The sequence below is a fragment of the Lepisosteus platostomus genome, chromosome 5, assembly GCF_059453375.1.
Source record: "Lepisosteus platostomus isolate fLepPlt1 chromosome 5, fLepPlt1.hap1, whole genome shotgun sequence".
Taxonomy (NCBI): Eukaryota; Metazoa; Chordata; class Actinopteri; order Semionotiformes; family Lepisosteidae; genus Lepisosteus; species Lepisosteus platostomus.
The window spans coordinates 3,138,446-3,155,168 of record NC_142615.1 but is presented as its reverse complement, the minus strand read 5'-3'; the positions used below and the strand labels follow the sequence as shown (position 1 = coordinate 3,155,168).

The following is a 16,723-nucleotide window of genomic DNA, read 5'->3' as shown; positions in this document are numbered from 1 at the left end:
CTCTCCCCTCTCTCTCCCTCTCTCCTGTCTCTCTCTCTCCTGTCCCTCTCACTCCTGTCCCTCTCTCTCCTGTCTCTCTCTCTCTTCTCTCTCCTGTCTCTCTCTCTCTCCTCTCCTGTAATTCAGTTCAATTCAAGGTGCTTTATTAGCATGACCGATGGGTACAATCAGTGTTGCCAAAGCAAATAAAAATAATAAAATTAACATGGAACAAAACAAAAAATAGAAGTAAAATAAAATCTACAGACATTTACAACAAAGACATATTATAAAATATTGACATATTCTGTAGGCAGCTGGAGCATTATTGGGAGACGGACTCACTGTTCCTCAGGCTGGAACAGGAGATCACATACTGGGCTGCCAGATCAACTGAGTTCCCTCCTCCCTCACCCAGTAGGATTGGGACCCGTTGTGACTCTGGCAGGTGTGGGAACTCTGGGACTAGATTTCTGAATTTCGGGAAGAATGTTTCTCTATACCTGTATCTCCCCCTCCCTCTCTCTCTCCCAGGTACATCCAGAACTCCCAGCCCTATCTCAACAACATGACGGCAGTGGGCTGCATGATGGCTCTGGCGGCGGTCTTCCCCCTGGGCATCGACGGCAACCACGTCCGCCGCAGCCGGTTTCCCTTCGTCTGTCAGGTCCGCCGCCCGCCCGCGCCCGCGCCCAGTCCGGTCGCCCCCCGTCGTCCCCAGCCCGATTCAGTCCCTTAATTGGTTAACGAAGTCAGGAAGCCCTCGTTAACCAATTAAAGGTCCCGCTGCGGTTGAAATAATCCGCTCTTTGTTTTACGACACGGTCGGTTCCAGACTCTTCTAGAAGGGTCAAAGGGAAAGACACAGGGCCCTCTATACCTGCTCCAGACTCCCAGCTCTCTCTGTGTAGCTCATAGTAGCTTCTGTTATCGGGACAGGTATTAACGATGGGAAACTTCTGGTCTCTCTCAGGCCCGTCTCTGGCTCCTGGGCCTGGGCTTCAGCCTGGCCTGTGTGCTGACTGACCTGTCTCTCTCTCTCTCTCTCTCTCTCAGGCCCGTCTCTGGCTCCTGGGCCTGGGCTTCAGCCTGGCCTGTGTGCTGACTGACCCGTCTCTCTCTCTCTCTCTCTCTCTCTCAGGCCCGTCTCTGGCTCCTGGGCCTGGGCTTCAGCCTGGCCTGTGTGCTGACTGACCCGTCTCTCTCTCTCTCTCTCTCTCTCTCTCTCTCTCTCTCTCTCTCTCTCTCTCTCAGGCCCGTCTCTGGCTCCTGGGCCTGGGATTCAGCCTGGCCTGTGTGCTGACTGACCCGTCTCTCTCTCTCTCTCTCTCAGGCCCGTCTCTGGCTCCTGGGCCTGGGCTTCAGCCTGGCCTACGGCAGCATGTTCACGAAGATCTGGTGGGTCCACACCGTCTTCACCAAGAAGGACGAGAAGAAGGAGAAGCGGAAGGTGAGGGACTGAGACTGACCACTGACTGACCACTGCCCTGACTGACCACCACACTGACTGACCCACTGACCACCGCCCTGACTGACCACTGCCCTGACTGCCCACCACCCTGACTGACCCACTGACCACCACACTGACTGACCACTGCCCTGACTGACCACCACACTGACTGACCCACTGACCACCACACTGACTGACCACCGCCCTGACTGACCCACTGACCACCACACTGACTGACCACCGCCCTGACTGACCCACTGACCACCACACTGACTGACCACCACACTGACTGACCACTTCCCTGACTGAGCACCACACTGACCGACCCACTGACCACCACACTGACTGACCACTGCCCTGACTGACCACTGCCCTGACTGATCCACTGACTGACCGACACACTGTCCACCACCCTGAGTGACCGCCACGCTGACTGGCCCACTGTCCACCACCCTGAGTGACCGCCACGCTGACTGACCCACTGTCCACCACCCTGAGTGACCGCCACGCTGACTGGCCCACTGTCCACCACCCTGAGTGACCGCCAAGCTGACTGGCCCACTGTCCACCACCATGAGTGACCGCCACGCTGACTGACCCACTGTCCACCACCCTGAGTGACCGCCACGCTGACTGACCCACTGTCCACCACCCTGAGTGACCGCCACGCTGACTGGCCCACTGTCCACCACCCTGAGTGACCGCCACGCTGACTGGCCCACTGTCCACCACCCTGAGTGACCGCCACGCTGTCTGGCCCCCCCCGCGCTGACGTGTCCGGGTCCTCCTGTATCCCAGCAGCACCTGGAGCCCTGGAAGCTGTACGCCACGGTGGGCGTGCTGCTGGCCGTAGACGTCCTGTCGCTGATGGTCTGGCAGATCGTGGACCCCCTGCACATCACCGTAGAGGTAGGCGGTCCGGCCCGCCCCGGGGGGGGGTCTCGATCGGCCCCTCCCACTGAGCCTCTCTGCTCTCTCCTCCCTGCAGGAGTTCACCAAAGAGGCACCCAAGGGAGACATAGACGTGCTGATCCAGCCCCTGCTGGAGCACTGCAGCTCAGACAAGATGAACACCTGGCTAGGTACTGCACCTGTCTCACCTCTCTCTGTGTGTGTGTGTGTGTGAGATGAACACCTGGCTAGGTACTGCACCTGTCTCACCTCTCTCTCTGTGTGTGTGTGCGAGATGAACACCTGGCTAGGTACTGCACCTGTCTCACCTCTCTCTCTGTGTGTGTGTGCGAGATGAACACCTGGCTAGGTACTGCACCTGTCTCACCTCTCTCTGTGTGTGTGCGAGATGAACACCTGGCTAGGTACAGCACCTGTCTCACCTCTCTCTGTGTGTGTGTGTGTGCGAGATGAACACCTGGCTAGGTACTGCACCTGTCTCACCTCTCTCTCTGTGTGTGTGTGTGCGAGATGAACACCTGGCTAGGTACTGCACCTGTCTCACCTCTCTCTCTGTGTGTGTGTGCGCGAGATGAACACCTGGCTAGGTACTGCACCTGTCTCACCTCTCTCTGTGTGTGTGTGCGAGATGAACACCTGGCTAGGTACTGCACCTGTCTCACCTCTCTCTCTGTGTGTGTGTGTGCGAGATGAACACCTGGCTAGGTACTGCACCTGTCTCACCTCTCTCTCTCTGTGTGAGCCACCTGGCTTGGCTAGAGACCTGTCTCACCTCTCAGCTCAGATCAGCTTGCCTCTGTTAACCCCTCTCTCTCTCTCTCTCTCTCTCAGGGGTGGTCTATGGTTATAAGGGCCTCCTGTTGTTGTTGGGGATTTTCCTCGCTTATGAGACCAAGAGCATCTCTACTGAAAAGATTAATGATCACCGAGCCGTGGGGATGGCCATCTACAACGTGGCTGTGAGTCTGTCTGTATGAACCCCTCTCTCTCTCAGTGCAGTGTTCATGTACTGGAGTGTCCAGTCAGTGTGTGTGTATGAACCCCTCTCTCTCTCAGTGCAGTGTTCATGTACTGGAGTGTCCAGTCAGTGTGTCTGTATGAACCCCTCTCTCTCTCAGTGCAGTGTTCATGTACTGGAGTGTCCAGTCAGTGTGTCTGTATGAACCCCCCTCTCTCTCAGTGCAGTGTTCATGTACTGGAGTGTCCAGTCAGTGTGTCTGTATGAACCCCTCTCTCTCTCAGTGCAGTGTTCATGTACTGGAGTGTCCAGTCAGTGTGTGTGTATGAACCCCTCTCTCTCTCAGTGCAGTGTTCATGTACTGGAGTGTCCAGTCAGTGTGTATGAACCCCCCTCTCTCTCAGTGCAGTGTTCATGTCCTGGAGTGTCCAGTCAGTGTGTGTGTATGAACCCCTCTCTCTCTCAGTGCAGTGTTCATGTCCTGGAGTGTCCAGTCAGGGTGTCTGTGTGAACCCCTCTCTCTCTCAGGTGCTCTGCATGATCACTGCTCCGGTCACCATGATCCTCAGCTCTCAGCAGGATGCCTCGTTTGCCTTTGCTGCCCTGGCCATCGTCTTCTCTGTCTACATCACTCTGGTGGTGCTCTTCATCCCCAAGGTGAGTCCACCCCTCCTCTTCCTCACTCTGTCTCTCTCAGCCTCGTTTTCCTTCTGATTGGACATGATTATCAGTCTCTACACCAGGTGTATGTATATAAGAGTCTGGACACTGCGAGTGTGTACAGTGTGTCCAGTAAGAGTCTGGACACTGTGAGTGTGTCCAGTGTGTCCAGTGAGAGTCTGGACAGGTGAGTGTGTCCAGTGTGTCCAGTGAGAGTCTGGACAGGTGAGTGTGTACAGTGTGTCCAGTGAGAGTCTGGACAGGTGAGTGTGTACAGTGTGTCCAGTGAGAGTCTGGACAGGTGAGTCTCTACAGTGTGTCCTGTGAGAGTGTGGACAGGTGAGTGTGTACAGTGTGTCCAGTAAGAGTCTGGACAGGCAAGTGTGTCCAGTAAGAGTCTGGACAGGCAAGTGTGTCCAGTAAGAGTCTGGACAGGCGAGTGTGTACAGTGTGTCCAGTAAGAGCCTGTCCAGCGTGCCCAGTGAGAGTGTGGACAGGGGAGGTTACAGTCTGGGAGGGAGGGGGTGTCGTGTCCGTGCTGTGCTGTGCTGTGCTGCCCCCCGGTGGCGGTTCAGCGGACGTCCCTGTCCCTGTCCCCGTCCCCACAGATGCGCAGGCTGATCACGCGAGGGGAGTGGCAGTCCGAGCAGCAGGACACCATGAAGACCGGCTCGTCCACCAACAACAACGACGAGGAGAAGTCCCGCCAGCTGGAGAAGGAGAACCGCGAGCTGGAGAAGATCATCACCGAGGTCAGGGGGGAGGGCGGGGGGGCGGGGGCCGGTCCACTGTCCAGTCAGGCCCGGTGTGTGTGAGTGTGTCCAGTCAGGGCCGGTGTGTGTGAGTGTGTCCAGTCAGGGCCAGTCCAGTGTGTGTGAGTGTGTCCAGTCAGGGCCGGTGTGTGTGAGTGTGTCCAGTCAGGGCCGGTGTGTGTGAGTGTGTCCAGTCAGGGCCAGTCCAGTCACTCCGAGTGTGTCCAGTCAGGGTCAGTCCAGTCACTCCGAGTGTGTCCAGTCAGGGCCGGTGTGTGTGAGTGTGTCCAGTCAGGGCCGGTGTGTGTGAGTGTGTCCAGTCAGGGCCAGTCCAGTCACTCCGAGTGTGTCCAGTCAGGGCCGGTGTGTGTGAGTGTGTCCAGTCAGGGCCGGTGTGTGTGAGTGTGTCCAGTCAGGGCCAGTCCAGTCACTCCGAGTGTGTCCAGTCAGGGCCAGTCCAGTCACTCCGAGTGTGTCCAGTCAGGGCCGGTGTGTGTGAGTGTGTCCAGTCAGGGCCAGTCCAGTGTGTGTGAGTGTGTCCAGTCAGGGCCAGTCCAGTCACTCCGAGTGTGTCCAGTCAGGGCCGGTGTGTGTGAGTGTGTCCAGTCAGGGCCGGTGTGTGTGAGTGTGTCCAGTCAGGGCCAGTCCAGTGTGTGTGAGTGTGTCCAGTCAGGGCCAGTCCAGTCACTCCGAGTGTGTCCAGTCAGGGCCGGTGTGTGTGAGTGTGTCCAGTCAGTCCAGTCACTCCGAGTGTGTCCAGTCAGGGCCGGTGTGTGTGAGTGTGTCCAGTCAGGGCCGGTGTGTGTGAGTGTGTCCAGTCAGGGCCAGTCCAGTGTGTGTGAGTGTGTCCAGTCAGGGCCAGTCCAGTCACTCCGAGTGTGTCCAGTCAGGGCCGGTGTGTGTGAGTGTGTCCAGTCAGGGCCAGTCCAGTCAGTGTGAGTGTGTCCAGTCAGGCCCGGTGTGTGTGAGTGTGTCCAGTCAGGGTCAGTCCAGTCACTCTGAGTGTGTCCAGTCAGTCCAGTCACTCCGAGTGTGTCCAGTCAGGGCCGGTGTGTGTGAGTGTGTCCAGTCAGTCCAGTCACTCCGAGTGTGTCCAGTGTGTGTGAGTGTGTCCAGTCACTGCGAGCGTGTCCAGTGTGTCCAGTCAGTCCAGTCACTCTGAGTGTGTCCAGTGTGTGTGAGTGTGTCCAGTCACTGCGAGCGTGTCCAGTCAGTCCAGTCACTGTGAGCGTGTCCAGTCAGTGTGTGTGTCCAGTGTGTCCAGTCACTCCGAGTGTGTCCAGTCAGTTCAGTCAGTGCGAGTGTGTCCAGTGTGTCCAGTCAGTCCAGTCACTGCGAGTGTGTCCAGTCAGGGCCGGTGTGTGTGAGTGTGTCCAGTCAGTCCAGTCACTCTGAGTGTGTCCAGTGTGTGTGAGTGTGTCCAGTCACTGCGAGCGTGTCCAGTCAGTCCAGTCACTGTGAGTGTGTCCAGTTAGTGTGTGTGTCCAGTGTGTCCAGTCACTGTGAGTGTGTCCAGTTAGTGTGTGTGTCCAGTGTGTCCAGTCACTCCGAGTGTGTCCAGTCAGTCCAGTCACTGTGAGTGTGTCCAGTTAGTGTGTGTGTCCAGTGTGTCCAGTCACTCCGAGTGTGTCCAGTCAGTCCAGTCACTGTGAGTGTGTCCAGTTAGTGTGTGTGTCCAGTGTGTCCAGTCACTCCGAGCGTGTCCAGTCAGTCCAGTCACTGCGAGTGTGTCCAGTGTGTGAGTGTGTCCAGTCAGTCCAGTCACTCTGAGCGTGTCCAGTCACTGCGAGTGTGTCCAGTCAGTGCAAGCGTGTCCAGTCAGTCCAGTCACTCCGAGCGTGTCCAGTGTGTGAGTGTGTCCAGTCAGTCCATTCACTCTGAGCGTGTCCAGTCACTGCGAGTGTGTCCAGTCAGTCCAGTCACTCCGAGCGTGTCCAGTCAGTCCAGTCAGTGTGTGTGTCCAGTCAGTCCAGTCACTCCTGTCTCCTGTCCCTGCAGAAAGAAGAGAGGGTGTCCGAGCTGCGCCACCAGCTGGCCGAGCGCCAGGCCCTGCGGTCCCGCCGCCGCCCCTCGGGCACCGAGAGCAAGCCCCACCCCCCGCCGGGGTACCCCCTGCCCCCCTCCTCCGACAACCACCAGCCCACCTTCCCCAACTCCTCCAGCCTGGCGCCCCTGTACCAGGCGCCGCTGTCCGACAAGATCGGCCGCAACAACTGCCACGCCAGCCGGCTGCACCTGCTGTACAAGTGAGCAGCCGCCACCGGGGGGCGCCGCGGGGGGCGCTGTGGGGGGCGCGGGGCAGCGGGCGGGCAGCCCGTGCCGGTCCCGGTGGTGTGTGTGTGTGTGTGTGTGCGCGCGCGCGCGTGACTCTCCGTCACGGGGGGAAACCGGGCGCGCGGCTCTGTCCCGTGTGTCTCTCTCGCTGCGTCTGTCTGTCCCGCTTTCTCTGTGTGTCTCTGTCCCTCTGTGTCCTTCTCTCTCTCTCTCTCGCCCTCTGTCTGTCTCTCTCTCTCTGTCCATTTGTGTCTGTCTCTGTCTGTCCCTGTGACTCTGTCTCTCTCTGTACCTCTGTATCCGTCTCTTTCTCTCTCTGTCCCTGTGTCCTTCTCTCTCTTTGTCCTTTTGTGTCTCTCTCTATCTGTCCCTGTGACTCTGTCTCTCTCTGTTTCTCTGTATAAGTCTCTTTCTCTCTGTCCCTCTGACTGTCTCTATCTGTCCCTCTGTGTCCTTCTCTCTCTTTCCTTTTGTATCTCTCTCTATCTGTCCCTCCGACTCTGTCTCTATCTGTCCCTCTGTATCAGTCTCTTTCTCTCTGTCCCTCTGTGTCCTTCTCTCTCTCTGTCCTTTTGTGTCTCTCTCTCTGTCCTTTTGTGTCTCTCTCTATCTGTCCCTCTGTATCAGTCTCTTTCTCTCTCTGTCCCTCTGTGTCTCTCTCTCTCTCTCAATTCAATTCAGTTACAATTCCAATTCGAGGTGCTTTATTAGCATGACCGATGGGTACAATCAGTGTTGCCAAAGCAAATAAAAATAATAAAATTAACATGGAACAAAACAAAAAAATAGAAGTAAAATAAAATCTACAGACATTTACAACAAAGACGTGTCATAAAATATTTACATATACTGCAGACAGATATATTGTAGACAGATACTCTCTCTCTCTGTATCTATCTTTCTGTCTGTGTTTTTTCTCTCTCTGGACTCAGTGAAACAGACACGGGCTTCACAATTCTACAATTATTAGAGTATACTCCAGTACTGGGGCAGCAGGAGAATATACTCCAGTACGCTGCATCAGTAACAGAGTATACTCCGGTACTGGGGCTCCAGGAGAATATACTCCAGTACGCTGCCTCAGTAACAGAGTATACTCCAGTACTGGGGCAGCAGGAGAATATACTCCAGTACGCTGCATCAGTAACAGAGTATACTCCAGTACTGGGGCAGCAGGAGAATATACTCCAGTACGCTGCATCAGTAACAGAGTATACTCCAGGACTGGGGCAGCAGGAGAACACACTCCAGTACGCTGCCTCAGTAACAGAGTATACTCCGGGACTGGGGCAGCAGGAGAATATACTCCAGTACGCTGCATCAGTAACAGAGTATACTCCAGTACTGGGGCAGCAGGAGAATATACTCCAGTACGCTGCATCAGTAACAGAGTATACTCCGGGACTGGGGCAGCAGGAGAACACACTCCAGTACGCTGCCTCAGTAACAGAGTATACTCCGGGACTGGGGCAGCAGGAGAATATACTCCAGTACGCTGCCTCAGTAACAGAGTATACTCCGGGACTGGGGCAGCAGGAGAATATACTCCAGTACGCTGCCTCAGTAACAGAGTATACTCCGGGACTGGGGCTGCAGGAGAACACACTCCAGTACGCTGCCTCAGTAACAGAGTATACTCCGGGACTGGGGCAGCAGGAGAACACACTCCAGTACGCTGCCTCAGTAACAGAGTATACTCCGGGACTGGGGCTGCAGGAGAACACACTCCAGTACGCTGCCTCAGTAACAGAGTATACTCCGGGACTGGGGCAGCAGGAGAACACACTCCAGTACGCTGCCTCAGTAACAGAGTATACTCAGGGACTGGGGCAGCAGGAGAACACACTCCAGTACGCTGCCTCAGTAACAGAGTATACTCCGGGACTGGGGCTGCAGGAGAACACACTCCAGTACGCTGCCTCAGTAACAGAGTATACTCCGGGACTGGGGCTGCAGGAGAACACACTCCAGTACGCTGCCTCAGTAACAGAGTATACTCCGGGACTGGGGCTGCAGGAGAACACACTCCAGTACGCTGCCTCAGTAACAGAGTATACTCCGGGACTGGGGCAGCAGGAGAACACACTCCAGTACGCTGCCTCAGTAACAGAGTATACTCCGGGACTGGGGCTGCAGGAGAAAACACTCCAGTACGCTGCCTCAGTAACAGAGTATACTCCGGGACTGGGGCAGCAGGAGAATACCCTCCGGGGCTGCAGCAGATCACATTAGTACTTGCACAGACGCTGTAGCTCTGCCACAGAGGGACTCGGCAGCGTGCTCGGCTAATACCTGCAGTACCGCCTCCCGCCACTAGGGGGAGGGCGGGCGCTTCGTGACCACTGGTGTGCATGCGAGTTACATTTCAGTGTTCGTCTCTCTCGGCTGGTTCCGGTAGCACAGCCCTGATCGGAACAGGGGTGGGCTGTAAAGAAAGCCCTACTGTGTCTGTCTCTCTCTGCTGTTCTGTGGAACGTCAAACACCTCTCCTGTCACCTTTTTGATCTTTCTGTGTCCTCAACAGTGATATTAATCAGAGTAAATCTTAAAACAGATAACGGCAGTGGTGTCTATATCTCTGGTAAGAGTTCTCACATATTGTCTGTTGCTAGCCTGTGGTAAAACAAGGAAAATGTTTATAACGCTATGTTATGTAATAAATAATGAATTAGTAAATAATAAAACTTTAACTGTTTTACACTACTGCTCCTTGTTCTGTTGCCTTTAATGAGTCCAAGCTCACTATATGTTTGTGTGTTTTATCCCAGAGAGTGTGTGTGTCTGCAGAGTCTCCAGGGGTCTTTAAAGCAGGGCTGTCCAGTCCTGGTCCTGGAGGGGTCAGTGTGTGTGTGTCTGCAGAGTCTCCAGGGGTCTTTAAAGCAGGGCTGTCCAGTCCTGGTCCTGGAGGGGTCAGTGTGTGTGTGTGTGTGTGTCTGCAGAGTCTCCAGGGGTCTTTAAAGCAGGGTGTCCAGTCCTGGTCCTGGAGGGGTCAGTGTATGTGTGTCTGCAGAGTCTCCAGTGGTCTTTAAAGCAGGGCTGTCCAGTCCTGGTCCTGGAGGGGTCAGTGTGTGTGTGTCTCCAGGGGTCTTTAAAGCAGGGCTGTCCAGTCCTGGTCCTGGAGGGGTCAGTGTGTGTGTGTGTCTGCAGAGTCTCCAGGGGTCTTTAAAGCAGGGCTGTCCAGTCCTGGTCCTGGAGGGGTCAGTGTGTGTGTGTGTGTCTGCAGAGTCTCCAGGGGTCTTTAAAGCAGGGCTGTCCAGTCCTGCTCCTGGAGGGGTCAGTGTGTGTGTGTGTCTGCAGAGTCTCCAGGGGTCTTTAAAGCAGGGCTGTCCAGTCCTGGTCCTGGAGGGGTCAGTGTGTGTGTGTCTGCAGAGTCTCCAGGGGTCTTTAAAGCAGGGCTGTCCAGTCCTAGTGCTGGAGGGGTCAGTGTGTGTGTGTCTGCAGTCTCCAGGGGTCTTTAAAGCAGGGCTGTCCAGTCCTGGTCCTGGAGGGGTCAGTGTGTGTGTGTCTGCAGAGTCTCCAGGGGTCTTTAAAGCAGGGCTGTCCAGTCCTGGTGCTGGAGGGGTCAGTGTGTGTGTGTCTGCAGTCTCCAGGGGTCTTTAAAGCAGGGCTGTCCAGTCCTGGTCCTGGAGGGGTCAGTGTGTGTGTGTGTGTCTGCAGAGTCTCCAGGGGTCTTTAAAGCAGGGCTGTCCAGTCCTGGTCCTGGAGGGGTCAGTGTGTGTGTGTGTCTGCAGAGTCTGTTCCAGAGCCCAGTGGTGTCTGACCAGGACACATCACTGGGCTGCAGACTGAGCGAAACTAGGGATTGTCTCACATCCCTGTGTCTGATACCAGCGGTACTGGTCTCCCAGTGAGAGGGGTTTTGACTTGCCCTGAAAGCGGAAGAGAGACTGAGCAGGAGGGGAACCTGCAACAGATCTCGGATGACAGAAATAGTTCAGGCATGAGACCATTTGTACTCGGTTCCTCAAACCCTGAGGGTACGGCTCAGAGAACCCGTCTGAGCGCTGTGCAGTACGCGATGGCTCCAGCAGGGGGCGGGCTAGCACAAGGATTTCACTGGCACAACGCAAGAGCTACCTCTCAAGCCTGGTTACCAATCATAATAATAATAATTGCTTACACTTATATAGTGCTTTCCTGGACACTCCACTCAAAGCTCTTTACAGGTCATGGGGTCTCCCCTCCACCCCCCCAGTGTGCAGCCCCCACCTGGATGATGCGACGGCAGCCATAGTGCGCCAGAACGCTCCCCCACACACCAGCTCCCAGTGGGGAGGAGAGCCGAGGGACGAAGCCAGTTCATACTAGTGATCCACAGATCCATGCAGACGTGGATGAAGGGCAGACCTGAAGCTCGTCCCAGACCCCCACAACTCTTTGTGTACTGATGTTTTTATTCTTTATTAGCCTTCAGCGTTCCTCTACATAGTGTCCACTCATCTCGGGTTTGCGAGTCCTCTTAAATCTGACGGAGTCCGGTGGGACACCTTTGTCAGTGACCTTTGTAGGATTTTGAACACTTTTATCAGGTGCTTTTGTTGTATCCTCTGCTCAAAACTAAAGAGACTCAGTTCCTCCGGCCTGTCAGTGCGGGACGCTCCCTTCAGACTGAAGAGACTCAGTTCCTACAGCCTGTCAGTGCGGGACACTCCCTTCAGACTGAAGAGACTCAGTTCCTACAGCCTGTCAGTGCGGGACGCTCCCTTCAGACTGAAGAGACTCAGTTCCTGCAGCCTGTCAGTGTGGGACACTCCCTTCGGACTAAAGAGATTCAGTTCCTGCATCCTGTCAGTGCGGGACGCTCCCTTCAGACTGAAGAGACTCAGTTCCTACAGCCTGTCAGTGTGGGACACTCCCTTCAGACTGAAGAGACTCAGTTCCTGCAGCCTGTCAGTGTGGGACGCTCCCTTCAGACTGAAGAGACTCAGTTCCTCCAGCCTGTCAGTGCGGGACACTCCCTTCAGACTGAAGAGACTCAGTTCCTGCAGCCTGTCAAGCTCTATGATGTCGCTGGTCGCTCTTTTCTGAGCAGATTCCAGCACTATCTTTGCTGCAACATTCGTGTCCAAAACTCTACACAGTATATCCCAGACGAGGCCTACATACCATATTACACATTTTAAACACAGTACCTCAACTTTTAATCATGTCATCTGCCTCTTTAATTGGTTCTCCCAGAGAGATTCCGGAAGACAATAACGATTTCTCAGCACGCTCAGTATTTTATTTCTCACCCGGCATTAATAAGCGACAGCTCCCTGATACCCAGCCTTTCCTCAAAACGTTCGGACGCGGACACCTCACCTTACTCCGCACGGGACTGAAGATCTCGAATGTCTGTTCCTGGGCGGGTCGTTTTTTTTTTTAGTGCAATGCGGTGTTTTTAAGGGGAACTTGCTGGGCCTTCTTTCCTTCGCATAAGGGGACAGGAGCGGCTGCAGGGTCAAAGAGAAGAAAAAAAAAAAACAGGATTAAAAAAAGAACGTTTGTCACCGACAGACGGGCGACAGAGTTCATTGTAAATGCAGCAAGACTGTTCAGAAATTACCGAAACCCAAGCGCCCGTAGTTACAGTTGTCGGGTTTGTACAGCTATATTTGGATATATCTACAGATCAGCAGGATAAAACAGTGTACAGAAGACCTGGGGAAAGTTCAGAAAGAAGAACAGGTCGTTCGGCCCAACTCGCTAGTCTGGTCATTAAGTAGTTAATCGATGTGAGGATCCCGGCCTGCTGCGTTCGGAGAGAAGCCCCAGGGTATCGGCTTCAACCACAGGGCTGGGCAGCTTGTTCCCCACCCCCGCCCCCCTCTGTGTACAGTAGAGCCTCCTGTCCTGACTGGAGGAGCTCATCCAGCTGTGTCTGGAGAGAAGCCAGGGTATCGGCTTCAACCACACGGACTGGGCAGCCTGTTCCCTACCCCTGCCACCCTCTGTGTACAGTAGAGCCTCCTGTCCTGACTGGAGGAGCTCACCCAGCTGTCTGAGAGAGAAGCCGGGGTATCGGCTTCAACCACACGGACTGGGCGGCTCGTTCCCCACCCCCACCCCCCTCTGTGTACAGAAGAGCCCCCTGTCCTGACTGGAGGAGCTCACCCAGCTGTGTCTGGAGAGAAGCCAGGGTATCGGCTTCAACCACACGGACTGGGCGGCTCGTTCCCCACCCCCGCCCCCCTCTGTGTACAGACGCTTCCAGTTGTCAGCGCACTCGTTTCCGCCGGTCTGTGCGTCGCTCCCGAATTCCGACTTGGGGTCTCCGCGTCGGCTCTCTCCCGGCGCCAGCCAGCCCAGAGCTCGCCTGACACCCCGCCCCCCCACCTCTCCCGATCCGGGGCGCCCCGCTGTCTGAGATACCAGGCCTTGCGAGATGACTCAGACTCGGGGTTCTTGTCACACAGGCAGCCTCGCCAACGAGGAAATGGGAGCGGTTCGTTCTCTTTTTTTTTTCTTGTTTGGAAAGTGAAAATCGCACCGCCGGTGGGGAGGGAAAGACCGGAGTTCTGAGTGACATTTCAGAGGAAGACGGTGCTTTCTTGTCTCAAGGGAAAAACCAGCACCTATCGGAGCCCAATCAAGATACTTATCGGTGTGAAGAGAGGCTGGTGTACCTGTGACACTTTCCACTTTCCTCTCTCTCTCTCTCTCTCTCTCTCTCTCTCTCTCTCTCTCTCTCAGTGCAGTGTTCATGTCCTGGAGTGTCCAGTCAGTGTGTCTGTGTGAACCCCTCTCTCTCTCAGTGCAGTGTTCATGTACTGGAGTGTCCAGTCAGTGTGTCTGTATGAACCCCTCTCTCTCTCTCAGTGCAGTGTTCATGTACTGGAGTGTCCAGTCAGTGTGTGTGTGTATGAACCCCTCTCTCTCAGTGCAGTGTTCATGTACTGGAGTGTCCAGTCAGTGTGTGTATGAACCCCTCTCTCTCTCAGTGCAGTGTTCATGTCCTGGAGTGTCCAGTCAGTGTGTCTGTATGAACACCTCTCTCTCTCTCAGTGCAGTGTTCATGTACTGGAGTGTCCAGTCAGTGTGTGTGTGTATGAACCCCTCTCTCTCTCAGTGCAGTGTTCATGTACTGGAGTGTCCAGTCAGTGTGTGTGTATGAACCCCTCTCTCTCTCAGTGCAGTGTTCATGTACTGGAGTGTCCAGTCAGTGTGTCTGTATGAACCCCTCTCTCTCTCTCAGTGCAGTGTTCATGTCCTGGAGTGTCCAGTCAGTGTGTCTGTATGAACCCCCCTCTCTCTCAGTGCAGTGTTCATGTACTGGAGTGTCCAGTCAGTGTGTCTGTGTGAACCCCTCTATCTCTCAGTGCAGCGTTCATGTACTGGAGTGTCCAGTCAGTGTGTCTTTATGAACCCCTCTCTCTCTCAGTGCAGTGTTCATGTACTGGAGTGTCCAGTCAGTGTGTGTGTATGAACCCCTCTCTCTCTCAGTGCAGTGTTCATGTACTGGAGTGTCCAGTCAGTGTGTCTGTGTGAACCCCTCTCTCTCAGTGCAGTGTTAATGTTTTCCAGAGAAATATTACCAGCATGCAAAACTGACTCTCTTAAGTCCTGAATACAAAAGACTATGGAAAAATCCCATCCCAGAGGCCTTGTCCAGGACCAGCAGGCTGATTACTGATTACTGATCCTCGGATCAACTGGTGACTGGTCAAGGCCTCTGTGTACAGAGAGCACAGAGGTCACTGGTCAAGGCCAAGAGGCCCTCCTCTCGTTAAGAGACCTGCCATTCATCCGGCGCAGGAAGCGAAAATATTACACTGGGTGGGGCCTCCTTTACCCAAAGAGTGGTGGGGGTCTGGAACAACTGCTCTGCTGCACCTCGTTAGGGACCTCGTCTCGTGCTGTTCTGCACCGCCGGGGGGGGGGGGGGTGGGGAGTCGGGGGCCTGCGGAGACAGATCGCCTTCCGTTAAAAGGGGGAGCAGAAGACCCCATTGTTCGGACGGGTCATTAAATCACCGGATACATTCATCTACCGTACCCCAAAATCCCGAATGGACCTCAAGACCGTGAACTTAGAGGAAGCGCCGATTCTCTCCGACCTCCTGGAATATGAAAAACACCCCCCACAGTTCCCCCCTCTCGACCCGGAAGTGCCCCGCCCTCCTGCCTCTTGTGTCTGTGGAGCTGAAAATAAAAGCACTGCTCTCCTCCCCACTGAGAGCTGCTGTGTGGGGGAGCGTTCTGGCGGACTATGGCTGCCGTCCCATCACCCAGGTGGGGTACACACTGGGGGGGGTGGAGGGGATCCCCATTACCTGTAAAGCGCTGTGAGTGGAGGGTCCAGAAAAGCGCTATAGAAGTGTAAGCAATTATTATTATTATTATTATTATTATTATTAGTCCAGGTCTGAGGAGTCGGGGGGGTCAGGCTGAGAGGCGCCCCCATCTCAAATCTGACTCCCGCCAGACTCCCGCTGGCTCCGGCCCCGGGGCATTCTGGGACCCACGTCCTGGCGTGTTTTGCTGTTGTTGTTGTTGTGTGTTTTGTTTTGTTTTTTGTCGTCGTTCAGGTCGCTTTCCGACGGGCCGTCAGCGGCTCCGGCCACCTGTCTGGTCACAGGGAGGCCGCCCACGGAAGTCTGAGACGGCTCTTCAACAGAAACCCGACGGCGGGCACCCCGAAAAAGGCACCCCGCCCCCGCTCGCCAGGTAATTAACCTCCTGACTTCGTGAAGAGGCCTGAGGCGGGGAGGGCGCGTTTTGTTAAGAAGAAGGAGGAGGAGGAGGGGGGAGGACAAATCTGTATTGATTTATTTACACGCGTCTTTTTTGCTCCATCGTGTCGTTTTGGTTTTTTTTTTCGGGGGGGTCCCCTCCTCCGTTAACAAAGAGAAAATAAACAAAACCCCAAACCGTACCGTCCCGTCCCGTCGGCCCCTCCGTCACTTGTTCCGCCTCGCTCCCCAGAAAGACAGAGGAAGAGGAAGACGGCGCCTTCCTGTCTTTCTTTCTCTCTCTCTCCCCTCGTTTCTTTTCTTTTTGTTGGGTTTTTTTTTCTCTCTCTCTCTCTCCCCTCCGTTTCGACACCCGTTAGTTTTAATCAGCCGCAAGGCCCTGACTTCCGGGGCACTTCCGGACGGCCTGCCCCGTTGCCCCTGACAACCGCGACCGCACGCCCCGTCTCTTCGCTCGCGCGCAACCAGCGAGGCCGACAGCATCGACCTCTGCACATAAATAACAAACACACACACACACAAACAAAACAAGACAACAACCAAAAAAAAAAAACCCCGTTCCTCTGACTCCTGCTCCTCTCCGTGCTGCGAAACGACACGGAGTGATGAGTCAGGGCTCTGAGTGTGCCGAAGGGAAGGTGCTAATGACACACGGAGTGTTTACCGACTTGGAAATTGGAGTTATGTTTGTATGTGTGTGTGTGTGTGGGGGGGAGTGATAGTACGGCGTTTCCCAAATCTGGAAAATATGTCTGCAGAGTCTCCAGGGGTCTTTAAAGCAGGGCTGTCCAGTCCTGGTCCTGGTGGGGTCAGTGTGTGTGTGTCTGCAGAGTCTCCAGGGGTCTTTAAAGCAGGGCTGTCCAGTCCTGCTCCTGGAGGGGTCAGTGTGTGTGTGTGTGTGTCTGCAGAGTCTCCAGGGGTCTTTAAAGCAGGGCTGTCCAGTCCTGGTCCTGGAGGGGTCAGTGTGTGTGTGTGTCTGCAGAGTCTCCAGGGGTCTTTAAAGCAGGGCTGTCCAGTCCTGGTCCTGGAGGGGTCAGTGTGTGTGTGTGTGTCTGCAGAGTCTC

General features: G+C 55.1%; 1 protein-coding gene and 1 long non-coding RNA gene across 4 annotated transcripts in view; one reads left to right on the top strand and one right to left on the bottom strand.

The window, feature by feature from the left end:
• Positions 1 to 9,688, top strand: part of gabbr1b (gamma-aminobutyric acid (GABA) B receptor, 1b) — an 86,249-nt gene extending 76,561 nt beyond the window's left edge. Inside the window, exons 17-24 of one of the 2 annotated variants that reach the window (XM_088632033.1) lie at positions 514 to 646; positions 1,313 to 1,429; positions 2,228 to 2,338; positions 2,418 to 2,511; positions 3,173 to 3,300; positions 3,828 to 3,956; positions 4,568 to 4,711; positions 6,710 to 9,688. In XM_088632033.1, coding sequence (XP_088488159.1) covers positions 514 to 646; positions 1,313 to 1,429; positions 2,228 to 2,338; positions 2,418 to 2,511; positions 3,173 to 3,300; positions 3,828 to 3,956; positions 4,568 to 4,711; positions 6,710 to 6,961 — 1,108 coding nt within the window. In that variant the 3' untranslated portion in view covers positions 6,962 to 9,688. The remainder of the gene's footprint in view (positions 1 to 513; positions 647 to 1,312; positions 1,430 to 2,227; positions 2,339 to 2,417; positions 2,512 to 3,172; positions 3,301 to 3,827; positions 3,957 to 4,567; positions 4,712 to 6,709) is intronic. The other variant, XM_088632034.1, reaches the window with a different exon arrangement.
• Positions 127 to 16,380, bottom strand: LOC148662494 (uncharacterized). 2 transcript variants are annotated; one of them, XR_015936815.1, is made up of 5 exons: positions 15,843 to 16,380; positions 14,760 to 14,867; positions 12,290 to 12,420; positions 1,688 to 4,669; positions 127 to 1,482 (listed from the first exon to the last, which is right to left on the bottom strand). It is a non-coding gene; the product is annotated as an uncharacterized LOC148662494 (long non-coding RNA). The 2 variants fall into 2 exon arrangements; XR_015936814.1 differs by having other exon boundaries at positions 127 to 1,714; positions 2,018 to 4,669.
• Between the last annotated feature and the right edge of the window lie 343 nt (positions 16,381 to 16,723).